Source organism: Mus pahari, chromosome 7 (assembly GCF_900095145.1).
Source record: "Mus pahari chromosome 7, PAHARI_EIJ_v1.1, whole genome shotgun sequence".
Classification (NCBI taxonomy): Eukaryota; Metazoa; Chordata; class Mammalia; order Rodentia; family Muridae; genus Mus; species Mus pahari.
Genome location: NC_034596.1, coordinates 7,698,766 through 7,714,464, shown reverse-complemented (window position 1 = coordinate 7,714,464; position 15,699 = coordinate 7,698,766). Strand labels below are relative to the sequence as shown.

The 15,699-nt window shown below is 36.2% G+C and overlaps 1 protein-coding gene across 17 annotated transcripts in view; it reads right to left on the bottom strand.

The window, feature by feature from the left end:
- The window catches only part of Pum2 (pumilio RNA binding family member 2), an 83,783-nt gene that overhangs the window by 27,458 nt on the left and 40,626 nt on the right, over positions 1-15,699 (bottom strand). For 13 of the 17 annotated variants that reach the window (XM_021201805.2, XM_021201799.2, XM_029540867.1 and 10 more), the window contains 5 exons: positions 15,150-15,420; positions 14,832-14,925; positions 7,789-7,914; positions 5,119-5,261; positions 3,006-3,144 (listed from right to left, as the gene is read on the bottom strand). In XM_021201805.2, coding sequence (XP_021057464.1) covers positions 3,006-3,144; positions 5,119-5,261; positions 7,789-7,914; positions 14,832-14,925; positions 15,150-15,420 — 773 coding nt within the window. The remainder of the gene's footprint in view (positions 1-3,005; positions 3,145-5,118; positions 5,262-7,788; positions 7,915-14,831; positions 14,926-15,149; positions 15,421-15,699) is intronic. The other 4 variants (XM_029540858.1, XM_029540868.1, XM_029540859.1 and 1 more) reach the window with 2 other exon arrangements.

Genomic DNA, 15,699 nt, shown 5'->3' with positions numbered 1-15,699 from the left:
GCCAGAAGAAACACAGGCCACCTTTTCAGAGTGGGTGGAAGTCATATGTGGGCCCTCAGGAAAAGCCTGTTAGTCCCTCCAGTGGAGAGAAGGACCAACAGGAGGGGGCAGAGCCAGCAGCCTGTAAAATGTGGCAGAGAGTAGCTAAATGGCAGAGAATCAGCGGATGCCAGCTACAGACACTGCAGACACTGCAAACACTGCAAACACTGCAAAAAGCTAAAACAAACAAACAACAGACTTGGTAAGATACTTGTGAAGTCCTTAGGGAGAAAGTTAGAGATTAAAAATAAAAATATTTTCTGTGTTAAAAAATGAAAAACACAGCCAGGCGGTGGTGGTGCACGCCTTTAGTCCCAGCACTTGGGAGGNAGAGGCAGACGGATTTCTGAGTTCAAGGCCAGCCTGGTCTACAAAGTGAGTTCCAGGACAGCCAGGGCTATACAGAGAAACCCTGTCTCAAAAAACCAAAAAAAAAAAAAAAAAAAAAAAAAAAAAAAAAAAAAAAAAAAAAGAAAGAAAAGAAAAAGAAAAACACAGTGACACAATGCATCTGAATCCCATATAACTTTGCTTCGTATATCAACATAAAAATAATTATTTTTTCAGAAACAATTACAATTTTAGATGTCCCTTTAAAAAGATGTCAGAATAAAGCAGACTTCAAAAGGGAAAGGACTGAGGCATGGATAATGAGATTAAAGGACTCAGAACGGAGAGATTAAAGGATTCTTTAAATCAGAATCAAGAATCTTCAGTGGATTCTGATCTGGAATCTACAAGGACAGCATAAGGGTAGTTCCAGATGAGAAAAATCCACAAAGGCTTGAGGAATTAGAAGGGCAATCCAGAGATACAAATATACTGAGTTAAAAATATAGATACTGGAGCCAGGCGTGGTGGCACACACCTTTAATCCCAGCACTCAGGATTTCATTTTGTAGATTTTGAAAATGTGAAATATTTACATGTATTAATACATCATACAGTTGATGCCAAATTCAGAATTCCAAGGGGCTTCTGCCTTGAGAGTTTTAAAAAGGAATAATTCTAAGATGGCTCATTTATTAGAGATGGTGGCTATACAGGAGATGCCTTTACAGACTGAAGCTGATGATGCTTTGACATATTTATCCAATAAAATAGAAGTTTTAAAAAATATGATAGGGTAAAACATATACATCTTACAAATATATCTTACAAATATACAGGTTAAACAATTGTAAAAAGATCTAACTATGCTTTAAAGGAAATAGAGAACAGAAAGGGAATATGGGATAGATTAAATGCTTTGTTGAAAAGGTCAATTAAGACATAACACAGCTGCTAAAGTACACTGGATTTTGGAAAGAACTGTCAGATCAGCCTAAGTTATGTGATAACCTCAGAATGAAAAAGAAAGAAATGTGTTGCATGGAGGAAGGGGTTTTGCCTGTTTCAATGGGGGGGAGCTGTGGATTCCATCAAAAGTAGTTAAAATTAGATTTGACCAGAGCAGACCTCCTGAAGATCTTGGCAACAGAAACAAAGGAAGAAACCATGAAGAACAATAAAACATAAAGTATATACACTGATCCCTTTATGTGGGAACAGGTTTGAAACTGGCTAAAACTTGAATGTCACAAGCCAGGACTACAGCTATGCACAGCCTGTAAATCTTGTTGGCTACAGAGTTCTCAAGATTTATCATGCCATCCTTTGTATGGCAAGGGTAAAAATTTATATTATAAATTGGACATATAGTACAAACAGACTTATAAAATTTGATGCCTTTTCCCTAATCTGAACACAAAGAATAATCTTTAGCTGAATTATACACACTGCATATTCCATACATGTTAATGCAAAAATGTGTATTACCTTTGAAAGATTCTATGTTTGCAGAACAAAATAACCAGACACCAAAGAAGACAAGGCAAAACTAATCCAGGTTAATATGTAAGGCTGGATAGGTCAACTGATGGTAACAAGAGAGATTGGATTCTGAAAGTATCTGTTGAGAATCCATGTAGCTATGAGGGTAAATAAAAGGGGGGGGGGGGGCTAAGTATTGCCATTTTCTGATGCAAATTTTTGTAAAAGACGTAGTGTTTACAATGAAGCAAAGATTAAAAATAAAAATACAAATTTTAGTATGCCCATATTTCCCAATTTATTAACATGAGATTCTATAGGTTCTTTTCTTTCTAAAAACATGTATAAATGTTTGGCTTGCATATAAATCTACGTCCCACACACATGTCTGCCACCATAGTACTAGTAATGCCAGGAGAGGGTTTTGGATGTCCTAGAACTCAAATGACATGGTAGTGAGATAAATATGGGTGCTGGGAGTCAAACTGGGAACTCCAGAGGAGCAACCTACTCTTACACACTGACCCATCTTTCCAGCTTCTCCTGGCTTTTTGTGATATGTAAATTTCCCTGACATTAGGTAATTGTGTGTGATGATAAATTTTAGTTATCAACTTGACAATCTAGAATCAGCTGGGAGAATGTCATCTTAAAATGTGAGAGATTGTCTTACTATATTAATTGAAGTGGAAAGATGCTGTGATTCACACCAGAAACAGTTAAAGAAATTACAAACAAACAAACCGAACAACAAAAACCCTTGATAGTTGTGCTAAGAATTCTGCTATACTGTCATTCCCAAAACTGGATTTCTCAAAACAAAAATATTTGATTTCAAAAATGAGTATCTGGATCTGAGGGGGGGGGTGTTTTGAGACAGGGTTTCTTTACATAGCCCTGACTGTCCTAAACTTACGCTGTAGACCAGGTTGGCCTGAAATTCACTACCTTCATTTCTCAAGTGCTGGGATCAAAGACATGCACCATCAGAACCCAGATGGATTCTGAGTTTGCAATAATATATTAATAAATAGTCAAAGCTTCAAAGATTCTGAGTTGGCCACTCTTCACATTTTAAATCTTTTGAGCTTCCCCTTCCCACACCCAAAATCACCACCAAACTACAGTTATATAACAAACTACTTATATACCTGGCATGCCTGCAGCAAGACTCTGACCAAAAGCCAAAGTTGGGTTTGCAGCTGCAGCTGCTGCAAGTGACTCTGCTTGCTGCCCTTGCTGGCCCTGACTGGGAGTAATAGGACGCTGACCTGCTCCAGGACGAAGAACCTAGAAAGGACAAATAACTCAATTAAGAGGAATATAGCAACAAATTCATCTTAGACAACTATATATAACACAGTAGAATTTGGATATTTTTTTGGAAAATAAAATATAAATTTAACATGAAAAGTTTTAAATAATTTCCACCATAAATACAAAGAAACAACCCTCCTGGCTCTTGACAACTACTACACTCTATAAAGTAACACTGAGGGGCTAGCTCTTGGGGTAAGTTACTTCTAGTATTTATGACCTACAGTATACTCTCCTTTTAAAAGATCCAACTAAAGGTGAAATGGCTAAAGAGTTAAATTACTTAATTTAAAAATTTTATTAAAATTTATTTAATTTTCTAAGACTGAACACTGAAACATGAGAAGTTTAAGGGAATTCACCTTTATGAGACTGTGATGTGAAGCCAAAAACCAAACAAACAAACAAAAAACGCACCAAAAATTTTGGAACAAGGAAAAGTTTAGCATAAGAACTTGTTTAAACATAAAACTTAAGTGTGAAAAATAGCAAAGTAACTTCAAAATAAAGTAGAAAGCTCTTAATAAAACAAAAGCATGATGAAATTAGTAATACATTTTACAAATATCCAAGCAATTCCTGGAGACTTTTCCAAATGCACACACACAAGATATGGGTTAAATAAATTATTAAATGATGTTATGATACGATATACAAAGGCTAAGCTAAATAATACCTTCCATAGAACATCAATATGGCATTAAAAGTATTATAGAAGATTCATAACAAAAACCAAATAAGCAACAAGGTATTTAAATTGCTTTATAGAAATACCATGAACACAACAGCCAGAATTTTCACTTAGCAACATTGTGTTTATATTATCAAGATAATTTTATTTCAGGCCCTTTCAAAACTTGTCTCTGAAGGCACAGACTGGAGGATCTGTGCGAGTTTGAGACCTGTGGTGGCTTTATAGTAAAGCTCTGTGGAGAAAAAAAACTCTACCTAATTAATACTTTATTTGAGAAATTAAAAGTACTCTTTAGTGAAAATGTCTCATCTTTTCATGTTTAACAGTATACTTATATCTAGACATCTGAAGACAAATGAAGGAGCAAGCTCTTTGATACAGATATCAAGAACGTTTATTTTTGATGTTTCTTGCAACAAGGCCTCATTACTCATGATGGGCTCGCCTCAGTTTCCCCGTGGGATTACACTTACCACCACATCAGGTGTATTAGCAACTTTTTTTTCCCCTGAGACAGGGTTTCTCTGTGTAGCCCTGGCTGTCCTGGAATTCACTTTGTAGACCAGGCTGGCCTCGAACTCAGAAGTCAGCCTGCCTCTGCCTCCCAAGTGCTGGGATTAAAGGCCTGCGCTACCAGCGCCCGGCTTAGCAACTTTTAAGAAGTGATAAAAATAAGCTTTTGGGGATGGTGGTTAAGAGCGCTAGCTGCTTTTCCAGAAGTCCTGAGTTGAATTCCCAGCACTCACATGATGGCTTGAAACCATCTATAAAGGGGTCTGGTGCCCCCTTATGGTATGTAGGTGTACGCAAACAGAATACTCATATGATTAAAAAAAAAAAAAAAAAAAAAAAAAGCTTTAAAATTACTTGACCTTTTAAGAAAGTAAAATAATGAAAACAGGACACACCTAACCATTTGTTTTAGGGTTTTGTTTTGTTTTTTCCCAGACAGGGTTTGCTTGTGTAGCCCTGGCAGGCCTGGAATTAGCTCTATAGAACAGGCTGGCCTCAAACAGATTCAAACAAGAGATTCGCCTGCCTCTGCCTCCTAAATGCTAGGATTAAATAAAGGTGTGTGCCACTATTGCCAGACCGCACCAAACTTTTAAATGCTGGTCAGAAAATTAAAAGTCAGTAAGTACTTGCAAATTAACTATATATTAAGTACTATCATGTTATCTACTGAGGAAATGGACCTGTTTTAAATACCAGGAACTCAAAGAATCCTTTATTATTTCAAAAGAAGGGCCTACCTGCTGCTGTCCAGGCTGAGCTTGTGATGCTGCTTGCTGATTGGCTGTGTTGCTTGCCGCAGCCGCAGCTTGTTGCTGAAATAAATTGGCTGGATACACTCCCCATGGAACACCGTAATACTGAGGCGGAACCACTGCTGGACCTAAACCCCATATGGCCCATCAAAAGAAAGAAAAAAAAGTCACTAAATTTTATATACAAGATCAATTAACATTAAATTATAAAAGGAGACAAATCTAAGACTTAAGGGCTGAGCATATCTATTATAATCTTTCTCCTCACACTTGCTATTATACCACACTTTTTCTAATTCTTTTAAGACATATCAGGTATGGGTTTGTTTTCGTTAAATTTGAGACGTAGTCTCAATTTGTAAACAACTAGTCTCAAACTCATAATGTCTTGCTTCAGATTCCCAATTACTTGCACCATTACAATACCCAACTTACAACTGCTATCAAAGACAGGAGAAGAGTGTTCATGACAGCAGTGGCCTTACTGAATAGATTCAAGTAAAACACAAGGCTACCAATAAACTGACAGGACACTTACACACTCACATGTATTGCCTGCCCATGTGGGTCTAATACAGACACAAATAATAAGGTAATACATTAGATACCATAAAACTGTAACACTTAAAAATAACTCATTAATTCAGTAAGAATAATTTTTTGATGTTAAAAATTTTTAACTATGGCTTTGTAAGAAAACTAGGGAACCAGCTCACAGTATATGAACTTTAAGCCTTTAAAGACATTTTTCCTATTTGAAACAGCACTAGTCACCGTCCCTACATGCAACTGAGTTATATGAAAACAGATGTGTGACATCAGTCAGTGGTCAGGGGAATGAACAAGTCGTCTAGTCGAGAATTAGATGATTCAAAAAGGGGGTGGGGAAGAGTGGTAAAGAAAGCAAACTAGGGGAAATAAAATCAACTGGTTTTGCTCTATTTTATTTTGCTCAAGATTTTTGATTATATAGATTAATGAGTCCACCAAAAAAGTAGTTGAATAAATGTCCTGATTTTGGACAGATACAAAATGTCAAATCAAATTAGGTCAATTAACTTGTTTAAAAACCCAAAGTCACAGAGTTTAGGAGAAAAACAGAGCCCAGTATAAATATCAAATTGCTAAAATTAAAAGCACTTATAAACTTAAAGGCAAATATATTTCTAAAGATAGTGATTTAAACACAATCTACAATATTGTCAGAACATTAAAAAAAATCGCAAAAATAAATAAACAAACAAACAAATAGGTGTTAAAAAAAAAAAAAAACAACTCAAACTCCCAAAAGCCTTTGTCTATTCAACATAGCCAGAAACTAGCATGGAAGCTGAGCAAGAGGCCTAATCCAGAAGCGTTCTGCACAAGTATACTAGGATTCTGAAGATTCAACATGAAGAGCAATGCAAAATATAGATTCTAAAAATATTAATTAGGTGTTACAGTACTTTAGACATACTGGATCAAATCAAATATACTACTAAATTACTTTTTATTATGGCTAACTAAAAAACTAATAAACTGTATTTTCTGGCTTATACTTCATTTCTGCTTAACAGTCATGGTGCTAACAAAAGGCTTAAGTTAACTAACTGCATAGTATGTACTAAATGACTTCTTGAAGATATTTCTTTCAGTCCTGTGGATAAATGTATATACACACACACACGTATATATAGGAGCATGCACAAACACACACACACATACATACACACACAGATGACTACTAACATCAGCATATTAATATCTAGTTAAACGGCACCAGCAAACTATATATACTTATGGAATCACGTGGCACAACTTGTACATCAAAAGCCACTGAAAGGTTTCTTTCAGTTTAATAGTTTAGACAGAAAAAAAAAAAAAGAATTAGCTTTTTTCTCTCACTTTAAAAGTAATGTCTTAAGTTTGGAAGCTGTCATTCTCCAAAAAGAGATGGACTATCCAACACAGTCATAAATACTAACTGGTGACAATTATTTACTTCTTACAAGTCAGAAGTAGCAGTGTCATTTTCAAAGTTATGCCACCAGAGGCATGCAAGTGAACCTAGGAATGACAGTAACACATTCTTGCCTCTACAAGCAATACAAACCATGCTTAAGGACTGAATTTATTTCTGTATCTGTAGCCAATTCAACCTAACTTTGCACAAGACCATCAAAATAGTCTGTCAATTAAGACTGCACTTGAATAGCATGCAAGTTTCCCTTAACTTAAATAAGCAATTAATACAGATTTGGCTTGAAGAACTGTCAATAAAATTCCTTCCATACTGCTTGCACCCAGCTTGCTTGTAATGCTTAAGAAATGTTTTAGATACACATTCTCTACAAAATTTCATCGATCTCCAGATTATTTCTGAAAAAATAATGTTGCTTTGTTTTGATTACTAGGATTAGTTACTTAAAATGAAGGTACAGGTTGCACACTGTAGGATTTCTACACTACAAACTAGAGATATAAACCACTACACATAGGGGTGATAGAGTTACTGTTGCTGCCCTGTAATAGTGTAATTGAAAAATGAAGTCTGCAAATTTCAGTTTATTATTTATTCAGAAAAACTTTAAATTACTCACATTACCTCCCGCAAAAGTCTTATATCAAGATTAAAACCAAGTTCATAACAAGCAACAAGGATAAACAAGTTACCTGCTAATGTTGCTGCTGCAGCCAATCCTGCTGCAGTATACGGGTCGGTCCCTGGAGGAGCAGCACTAATAATATACGGATTTGGCACAAATGCAGCTGGAGCAAGGCCTGCTGAGAATACACCAGCTATATTTAAAAGGGTGAGAAATAATAAATGAAAATGTAAAGCATTTTTTCACTAGATACAACCATTTTAATTCTGAATCTGGGGTGGGACCCCATACAATAAGGGTTTAAATTTTTACTGAATAACCCCATTTAGAAAACCATAGAACATCAGCTGTTTTATGAAACTTTTGGTCATCCTAAGTAGTTTGGACTTTGTCCTCAAAACAACAGAGAAACAAGAAAGAGTTTAAAGAGAGTGACTTTTAAAGCTTCTATGATTTTTAAGTCTATTTCTGAGATTAATATAAGCCTGCACAGATTAGGGGTAAAAGCCAAAAATGATTGAAAACTGTGTGTTTGCAGTATTTTTATTTGTTTGTTTGTTTTTTGAGACAGGGTTTCTCTGTATAGCCCTGGCTGTCCTGGAACTCACTCTGTAGACCAGGCTGGCCTCAAACTCAGAAACCCCCTGTCTCTGCCTCCCGAGTGCTGGGATTGGAGGTGTGCGCCACTACTGCCTGGCTCTTTGCAGTATTCTTATCAAAATAGAAGAAATTTCTAGGCACTGACAATGACCATATACCCTTATACCCATATACCCTTTGCCAGTTCCTGAAAATGCACTGCTGCAAATGTCTCTTCTGGAAGGTAACTAAGACAAACTGAAAAGGGAAGGAAATAATGAAAATAAATATATTTAAAATTAAAGGCATTAGAGACCCAGCTTTAGATGATGATGATGATGATGATAAAGATGAGTTTGTTTTTTCCTTGCCTTTTTGAGACAGGATTTCTAAGATATAGGCTGAAACCCACACAATTTCATTCCCAGATACAAGCAACACAGCCATTTTTCAAAACCAGTTTTGGGGGGGGGTCAAAAATTAATTAAGATGTGGGTTCAAGACTACTCTTATACTTAGCATCATTTGCTCAGGACTGTATTCTAAACCCCCGCTCCAGGTCAACAGTTTCTCCCTAGCTGGGGTTGAGGACGGCTTAGTGATAAAGAGCACAACTGGCCTTGTAGAGAACCTAACCTAATACAAGCATCTCACAACTGTCTGTAACTACAGGCTAGATCTACCCAATATTTCTAGCCTGTTGGGCACTCAAGTACTCATGTGGGTGTGCAGGAACACACACAATAATAAAGTATAAAAAAATTAGGTTCTCACTGGTTTCATCTGTGATGGATTTAGTTATTATAGGAATAGGAAATTGTATACTAGTATTGATATTCTACTTAAGGCAACCAAAAAAAAAAAAAAAAAAAAGGCTAGGATTTACTTTTTAAAATGTGTTGTACCAAATAATTATATATGCCATTTACAACTTGCCAAAAGAGAAACCTATCAAATTTTGTTGTCGTCTAACAATCTGATCAGTAAAGTATAAAACACTGAAATAAGTAAAAACAATTTTAATTCATGGCTCTTTTACTATCAACAAGACAAAATGTGCCAATATTTTTTAATTTAATAATTCAATCTACAATCTCAAGCTATTTTCAAATAATCATTTTTATACACTGCTTTGAAATGTCAAGATTAAAACTGATATATGACAAATTGGCACACATATATAATTTCAGCACTGGAAGGTGGAAGCAAGAGCAAGGTCATCCTTGGCTACATAACAAGTTGGGGTTTGTGGAGTATCAAGAAAGTTCAGTGGGTATAAGTGCCTTAGGCCAAGACTAGCAAGCCCAAGTATATGCCCCCTGCTCCTCTATGCATACATAATAAATGACTTTTTTTTAAAAAGATTTATTTATTATATGTAAGTACACTGTAGCTGTCTTCAGACACTTCAGAAGAGGGAGTCAAATCTTGTTAAGATGGTCGTGAGTCACCATGTGGTTGCTGGGATTTGAACTCTGCACCTTTGGAAGAGCAGTCGGGTGCTCTTACCCACTGAGTCATCTCACCAGCCCAATAAATGACTTTTTTAAAGCTTGTAATTCATGCTATCATCCTTCCCTACACACACACACCCTTTTTATAAGTGTTATTATCCACCAATGCACTTCTATTTCCTAGGCCATGGTTTTAAGCACCATGAGTTACAGCTGTCTTAATGTAGTTGAGCAAGTTACTAATTTCCTAGCTTAATTTTCCTGAGACAAACATCAAAAACAAAATATCCATTTTCAAACAAATGAATCCCCATTAGAATCTTCATATAATAAACCAAAATTCCAATTTGGAAAGCTGAAAAACTTCAATGTTGAGCACCTCTCAGTAATTTTTTTTTTCTTCAATTTTTCAAGTTAAGTTCAAAACAAAGTGGTTCTCTTCCTTTATTTTTTGGGTGAATTAGTGTAGACCACACCCTTACTATGCTGTGACCCTTTAATACAGCTCCTCACATTGTGGTGACCCCTAACCACAAAATTATTTTCACTGCTACTTCACAACTATAATTTTGCTATTGTTATGACTCATAATGTAAATACCTGGTATGTAGGATATCTGGTATGCAACCAGATAAAGCGTTGTTCTTTAAAAAATAGAATGTATATTCATATTCCCTTTACTGCTCCAAGCTTCTCCTCTGTCATGTCCTTGTCACTACAGACTATCTCAATGTTCTAGAGGATTTCTTAATTTTCTCTTAGGTAATAGCCATATAGTAATGCAGTCTGAAGAATTGCCTTTTCAATGATTTTCACATCATGTTGCAGTTTCAAGTCCTCTATGTAGTCCTATTATGTAATCTTTGATGTCTTAAACTTATCCCCACCGCCACAAAAAAAAAAAAAAAAAAAAAAAAAAGTTTCACTACGCAGCCCTGCTGACCTCCAATTCTCTAGACCAGGCTGGGTCCCAAACTTGTTAAGATCTGGCTGTCTCTGCCTCTCCAGTGTGGGATTAAAAGAGAGTGCCACCGTGCCAAGTTCTGCGTGGAGTAGGAAGCCCTGACACAGTGTGTGTTGTTAACATGCACATGCTATGTCAAGCACCCTACCCAGTATCTCAACCACATGGGAGGGGCAAAGCTCAGAGGTATGGCAAAACATCCTTGACAGTGTCCATAGCTTTTTCCCTCCAGATGTTTACAGTCTTAAGACTGCTCCCCTAGAGAACCTGCTTTTGAGAGGAGTTAAACCTGCCTTCTTCAGCTGTATGCAGTAATGATACTTCCTTATTCAATGATATATAAGAAGCATGCTCAACTTCTGGGGTGCTGAATCCTCTCTTTCTGATAGCCCAATTCATTCAAGACCCAGCCTTTTCTTTGTGTATCTGTCTCGTCTCTGCTCCCTTGCCACCTCTATTCAGGGACCAAAGCCATAGAAGGACAAAGCAAAACTGATCTCTAAATGCTGTAAATGCACTTTTGAAATGGTTTATGAAACTTTAAGGCTCTTTTATTTATATTCTATACTTTTGAGTGTGCGCTCTAGTTAAGGCTGTTTATCTGATTGTTCTTAGTTCCATTGTCATTTTGTTTCAAACATAATGTAAGTTTTCTCTCATCTCTTCATCAGACAGTATCACGACCATCCCAACTACAATCTGCTAACCTAATCTACAAGCACCTCTGGAGGAGGGGGTTATTCTGTCTTATATGGTTTGCATGGTTCAGTCTTTCAACTCTGGTCATTTATCCTTAGCTTTTTATAGGCTTTTAACACTACTGATTTTCAGATTTCCTGTACTATGGAAATTTTCTAAACAACCCCACCTTTCCTTCTGACTTAAGCATGTACTCTCTGTGTACAATGTCTATTTTTAAAAATATGTTGCATCTAATACTTATTACTAACCTTTTTATATGAGCCAAGTTTATATTGCTACCTATTTTTGTAAGAAACAAAAAAACAAACAGAAAAAGCTGTTGCATAATTTTTAGATGTCTTCAAAAAAAATTAAAATGCAAAGCAAAATTTACTTATATGGGCAGTTGAGATACATGGTGAGGCAAAGGGAGGCAGAGAGCTCTAAGTTTGAGACCAGTCTGGTCTACAGAGCTGGCTCTAGGACAGCTAAGACTACAAAAACAAACAAGTCTTGAAAACAAAACAGGCAAAAATGCTAACTTTTTTTTCGTAGAATTTGTGTTTTTTTTTTTTGGGGGGGGGGAGTGCGTGCCTGCCTCTGTGTGTGTGTGTGTGTGTGTGTGTGTGTGTGTGTGTGTGTGTGTGTGTGTGTGTGAGAGAGAGAGAGAGAGAGAGAGAGAGAGAGAGAGAGAGANGTGTGTGTGTGTGTGTGTGTGTGTGTGTGTGTGTGTGTGTGTGAGAGAGAGAGAGAGAGAGAGAGAGAGAGAGAGAGAGAGAGATCGATCATTTATTAGTTGATGCTTGTATCAACTTGTAATATAGCTTTTACAGAAAACAATTATCTTTATTATATATCATTTATGATAATGTTCATGCTACTACAGAGGAGTTACTGGCTAAGATCATATGGACTGAAAAGCTTACATTATTTGCTGTGTTTACCCTTCTATAGAAAAAGTTTGGTCAATCCCATTTAGAAGGCTCTTTACACCAATACTGAACAAGATGGTAGTTACTAGCCACATAAATTCCAATAAGCATACAAAATGTGACTAGCTTAACTTAAGATCAGATGAACTTATCTCATTTCAGACTAAGGATGTAAAAGTTCTCATTAGTAAGTTTGTTTTTAACCAATACTCTGAAATGATACTATGGGTTAAGACAATTAAACAATTTGGATCACTTTTACCCAGTTCATGTTTTGAGCATGGTCATTAATTTAAAGTTATAATATGTGTCTAATTCTTTTTCTTTTTTCCTTTTTGGTTTTGAGACAGGGTTTCTCTGTGTAGCCCTGGCTGTCCTGGAACTCACTCTGTAGACCAGGCCTTGAAATCAGAAATCCGTCTGCCTCTGCCTCCCAAGTGCTGGGATTAAAGGCGTACGGCACCACCGCCCGGCATGTGCTCTATTTCTATCATGCTGTTCTAAGTATGCTGTAAGCTAGCCAAGGATGACTGCAAAACTTGATTAAAAAGAACCAATGGTCAAATAAATATTTACAAATGTGAAATTAAGATTAAAATGGAGTCAGTTGCTTATATTTTATGGTATCATAAAATATAAATATTTTCAATTTATTCAGGTTTCTAAAATTTGCAAATTGTCAAGATTGTTTAAGTCCTGTAAGATATAAGCATCAACTAATAAATGAACGAACACACACACACACACACACACACACACACACACAGGCCAGCACCTCCCCCCAATTCCCCAAAAAAATCCTAGACCGGGCTGTATAGATTAGCTCACCAGTGAAGTATGTTTGCTGCTCTTACAAGTTCTCTTCCTAGCACCTCATCAGCTCCTAAGTGTGCTACACCAACTACAGGGAATCTCATACCCTTTCATGGTTTCCAAGAACACTCACAAGCGCCGGGTGTGGTGGCGCACGCCTTTAATCCCAGCACTTGGGAGGCAAAGGCAGGTGGATTTCTGAGTTCGAGGCCAGCCTGGTCTACAAAGTGAGTTCCAGGACAGCCAGAGCTATATGGAGAAACCCTATCTCGATAAAACAAACAAAACAGAAACAACAAAAAAAGGGTTAAATTAATAAATACATGGATAAAGGATGTCCAGGAAGAAAGGAGGCCAGGTAGATGCTGCAATTAGAATGGATGGATATACATATACATATATATATAATTCATCCTTGTAAAAACCCCAAGTAAAATTCCTAGGAAGCCTTAACAGCACTAATACAGAACAATAGATAAGACATTTGAGGGAAAACAAATAGTCCTTAAAGAGCACTTGAGGGCTGGAAACAATTCAGTGAGAGATATCCAGGGTCTAAGTTCAAATCCCTGCCCCTCTATCCCCCCCGCACAAAATAAAAATAAATAAATAAATAAAAAAGAGAAAAAAATAACTAAGAAGTCTTACAAAACACTTGCAACAAGAAAATAAATTAAGTTCATCCAAAATCAGGTAGTTAGATATATAGTGATAAAATGATATAAAACTATATATACTCTGTATTAATAACATCTTGCTAGTTTTCATATACTACAATTACATAAGGAGAATTAGAAGAAACTAGACAGAAGGGTATGAGGACTCCCCATATTTGTTAAATTTCGTAAATCTATTATTACCTTTTAAAAAGCCCCCAAATATATTACATTTAAACTTATTTCACTCCACATCTACTATTAAGAGTCAGAATCAGAGGGCTGAGAGGGAAAACAAAACAGCTATTAGCATATTAATTATTATCTATATTATTAAACAGTAAAGTCGTGCAAGTGGTAGGAAAAACAAGAAAAACAAAGACAAAAATAACTAAACTTAATTATAGACAACAAAACATGTCCCAAACTTGAATTTTATCAGTAATAATTATATGGCTGAGTTAATTCACAAAAAAGTTAATTTTACAGAAAATTTCTTAGGATTCTTGTTTTAGATTAAATCTAAAAAATGAATGTTCTGACTGGAAAATAGATTATATAAATAATAACATTTTATTTCTGATCTTTGAATACCAATTATCCACTGAGAAAAATGTTAAAAACTAACAGCATTTGTCAAGTATAAATTTTCAAATGCATGTGAGTGTGTTTTCATGCCACAGAACGCATGCTGAGGACAGATGGTAACCTGTGGAGCTGGTACTCTCCTTCACCATAGATCCTGAATTTTAAGATCAAATTTGGGTCGTCAGGCTTTGTGACAAACCCACTGAAGCATCTTGCTGGCCCAAATTACAGACAGATTTAACCAATGATGCAAATAATCAAAATGATTCCCCCCATTAATCATAATCTTTAGTGTGTAATCTGTTACTACTAACCTCAGAGGTGTTTCAGAAAGTAAAAATGTAAACAAGACATTAAGAAATAAAAAGGAAACATTTTAAATACCTTAATACAAGATTTTTCTTATAATAATGAAAAGGGTAACTGAATTCATAAAGACTTACCTATATGCGGCTGCTGAGCTGCTGCTAACGCATATTGCTGCTGTTGAGCTGCAGTTAACTGCTGAACTGTTAATGCATTAGTCCTTTGAAAGAGCTATCCAGGAAAATATTTAATACAAAGATTAATACCAAAACATTGCAATTCTCATTAAAAAGCTATGAATATTTTAAACACTTATTTGAAGAACTTTCTTAACCATAATGACATTTTAATCAATAAAGCATTAAGTGTCAAAACTCTTATCATTCCTTGTGAGTCATACCACTTCAGGTTTCACTAGTAAGAGTGTTAGAGATTTCTTAAAGAAGTATCTTTACCTGCTGTTGGGAATTGTAGTCAAAAAGGCCTACAGTAGCTCCTGAAGAATCCATGGGTACCTGATTACCAGGATAGTCAAACTGTAAGGAATCCAGACCAACTTGGTCCATTGCATCCAGATTCTGAGTTTCAGGATTTGAAAATTCTTCAACAAGTGGTTTATTCGCTGTCGGATTAGGAAGAGGGCCCAATCCTTCTGGGGGATTAGTACTAGGGCCAAGGCGCTCAACTACTTCAGTTGGAGAGGCTTGACGACTTCCAGGAGTACGACTAAATAAAGAAAACAGAAAAGCACTATGAGTAAAAGTACCAAGTCAAAGGGTAAAATAGTTAAGTATGAAGGGGAAAAAAAAAGTTCCAAAATATGAAGAATAAACAAGGCTTTCTGAGCCATCAACCATTCCATTTCTTATATTTTTTCCTATTTAGTAACTACTTAAGATAACAGTTTCAGGGGCTGGTGAGATGGCTCAGTGGGTAAGAGCACCCGACTGCTCTTCTGAAGGTCTGGAGTTCAAATCCCAGCAACCACATGGTGGCTCATAACCA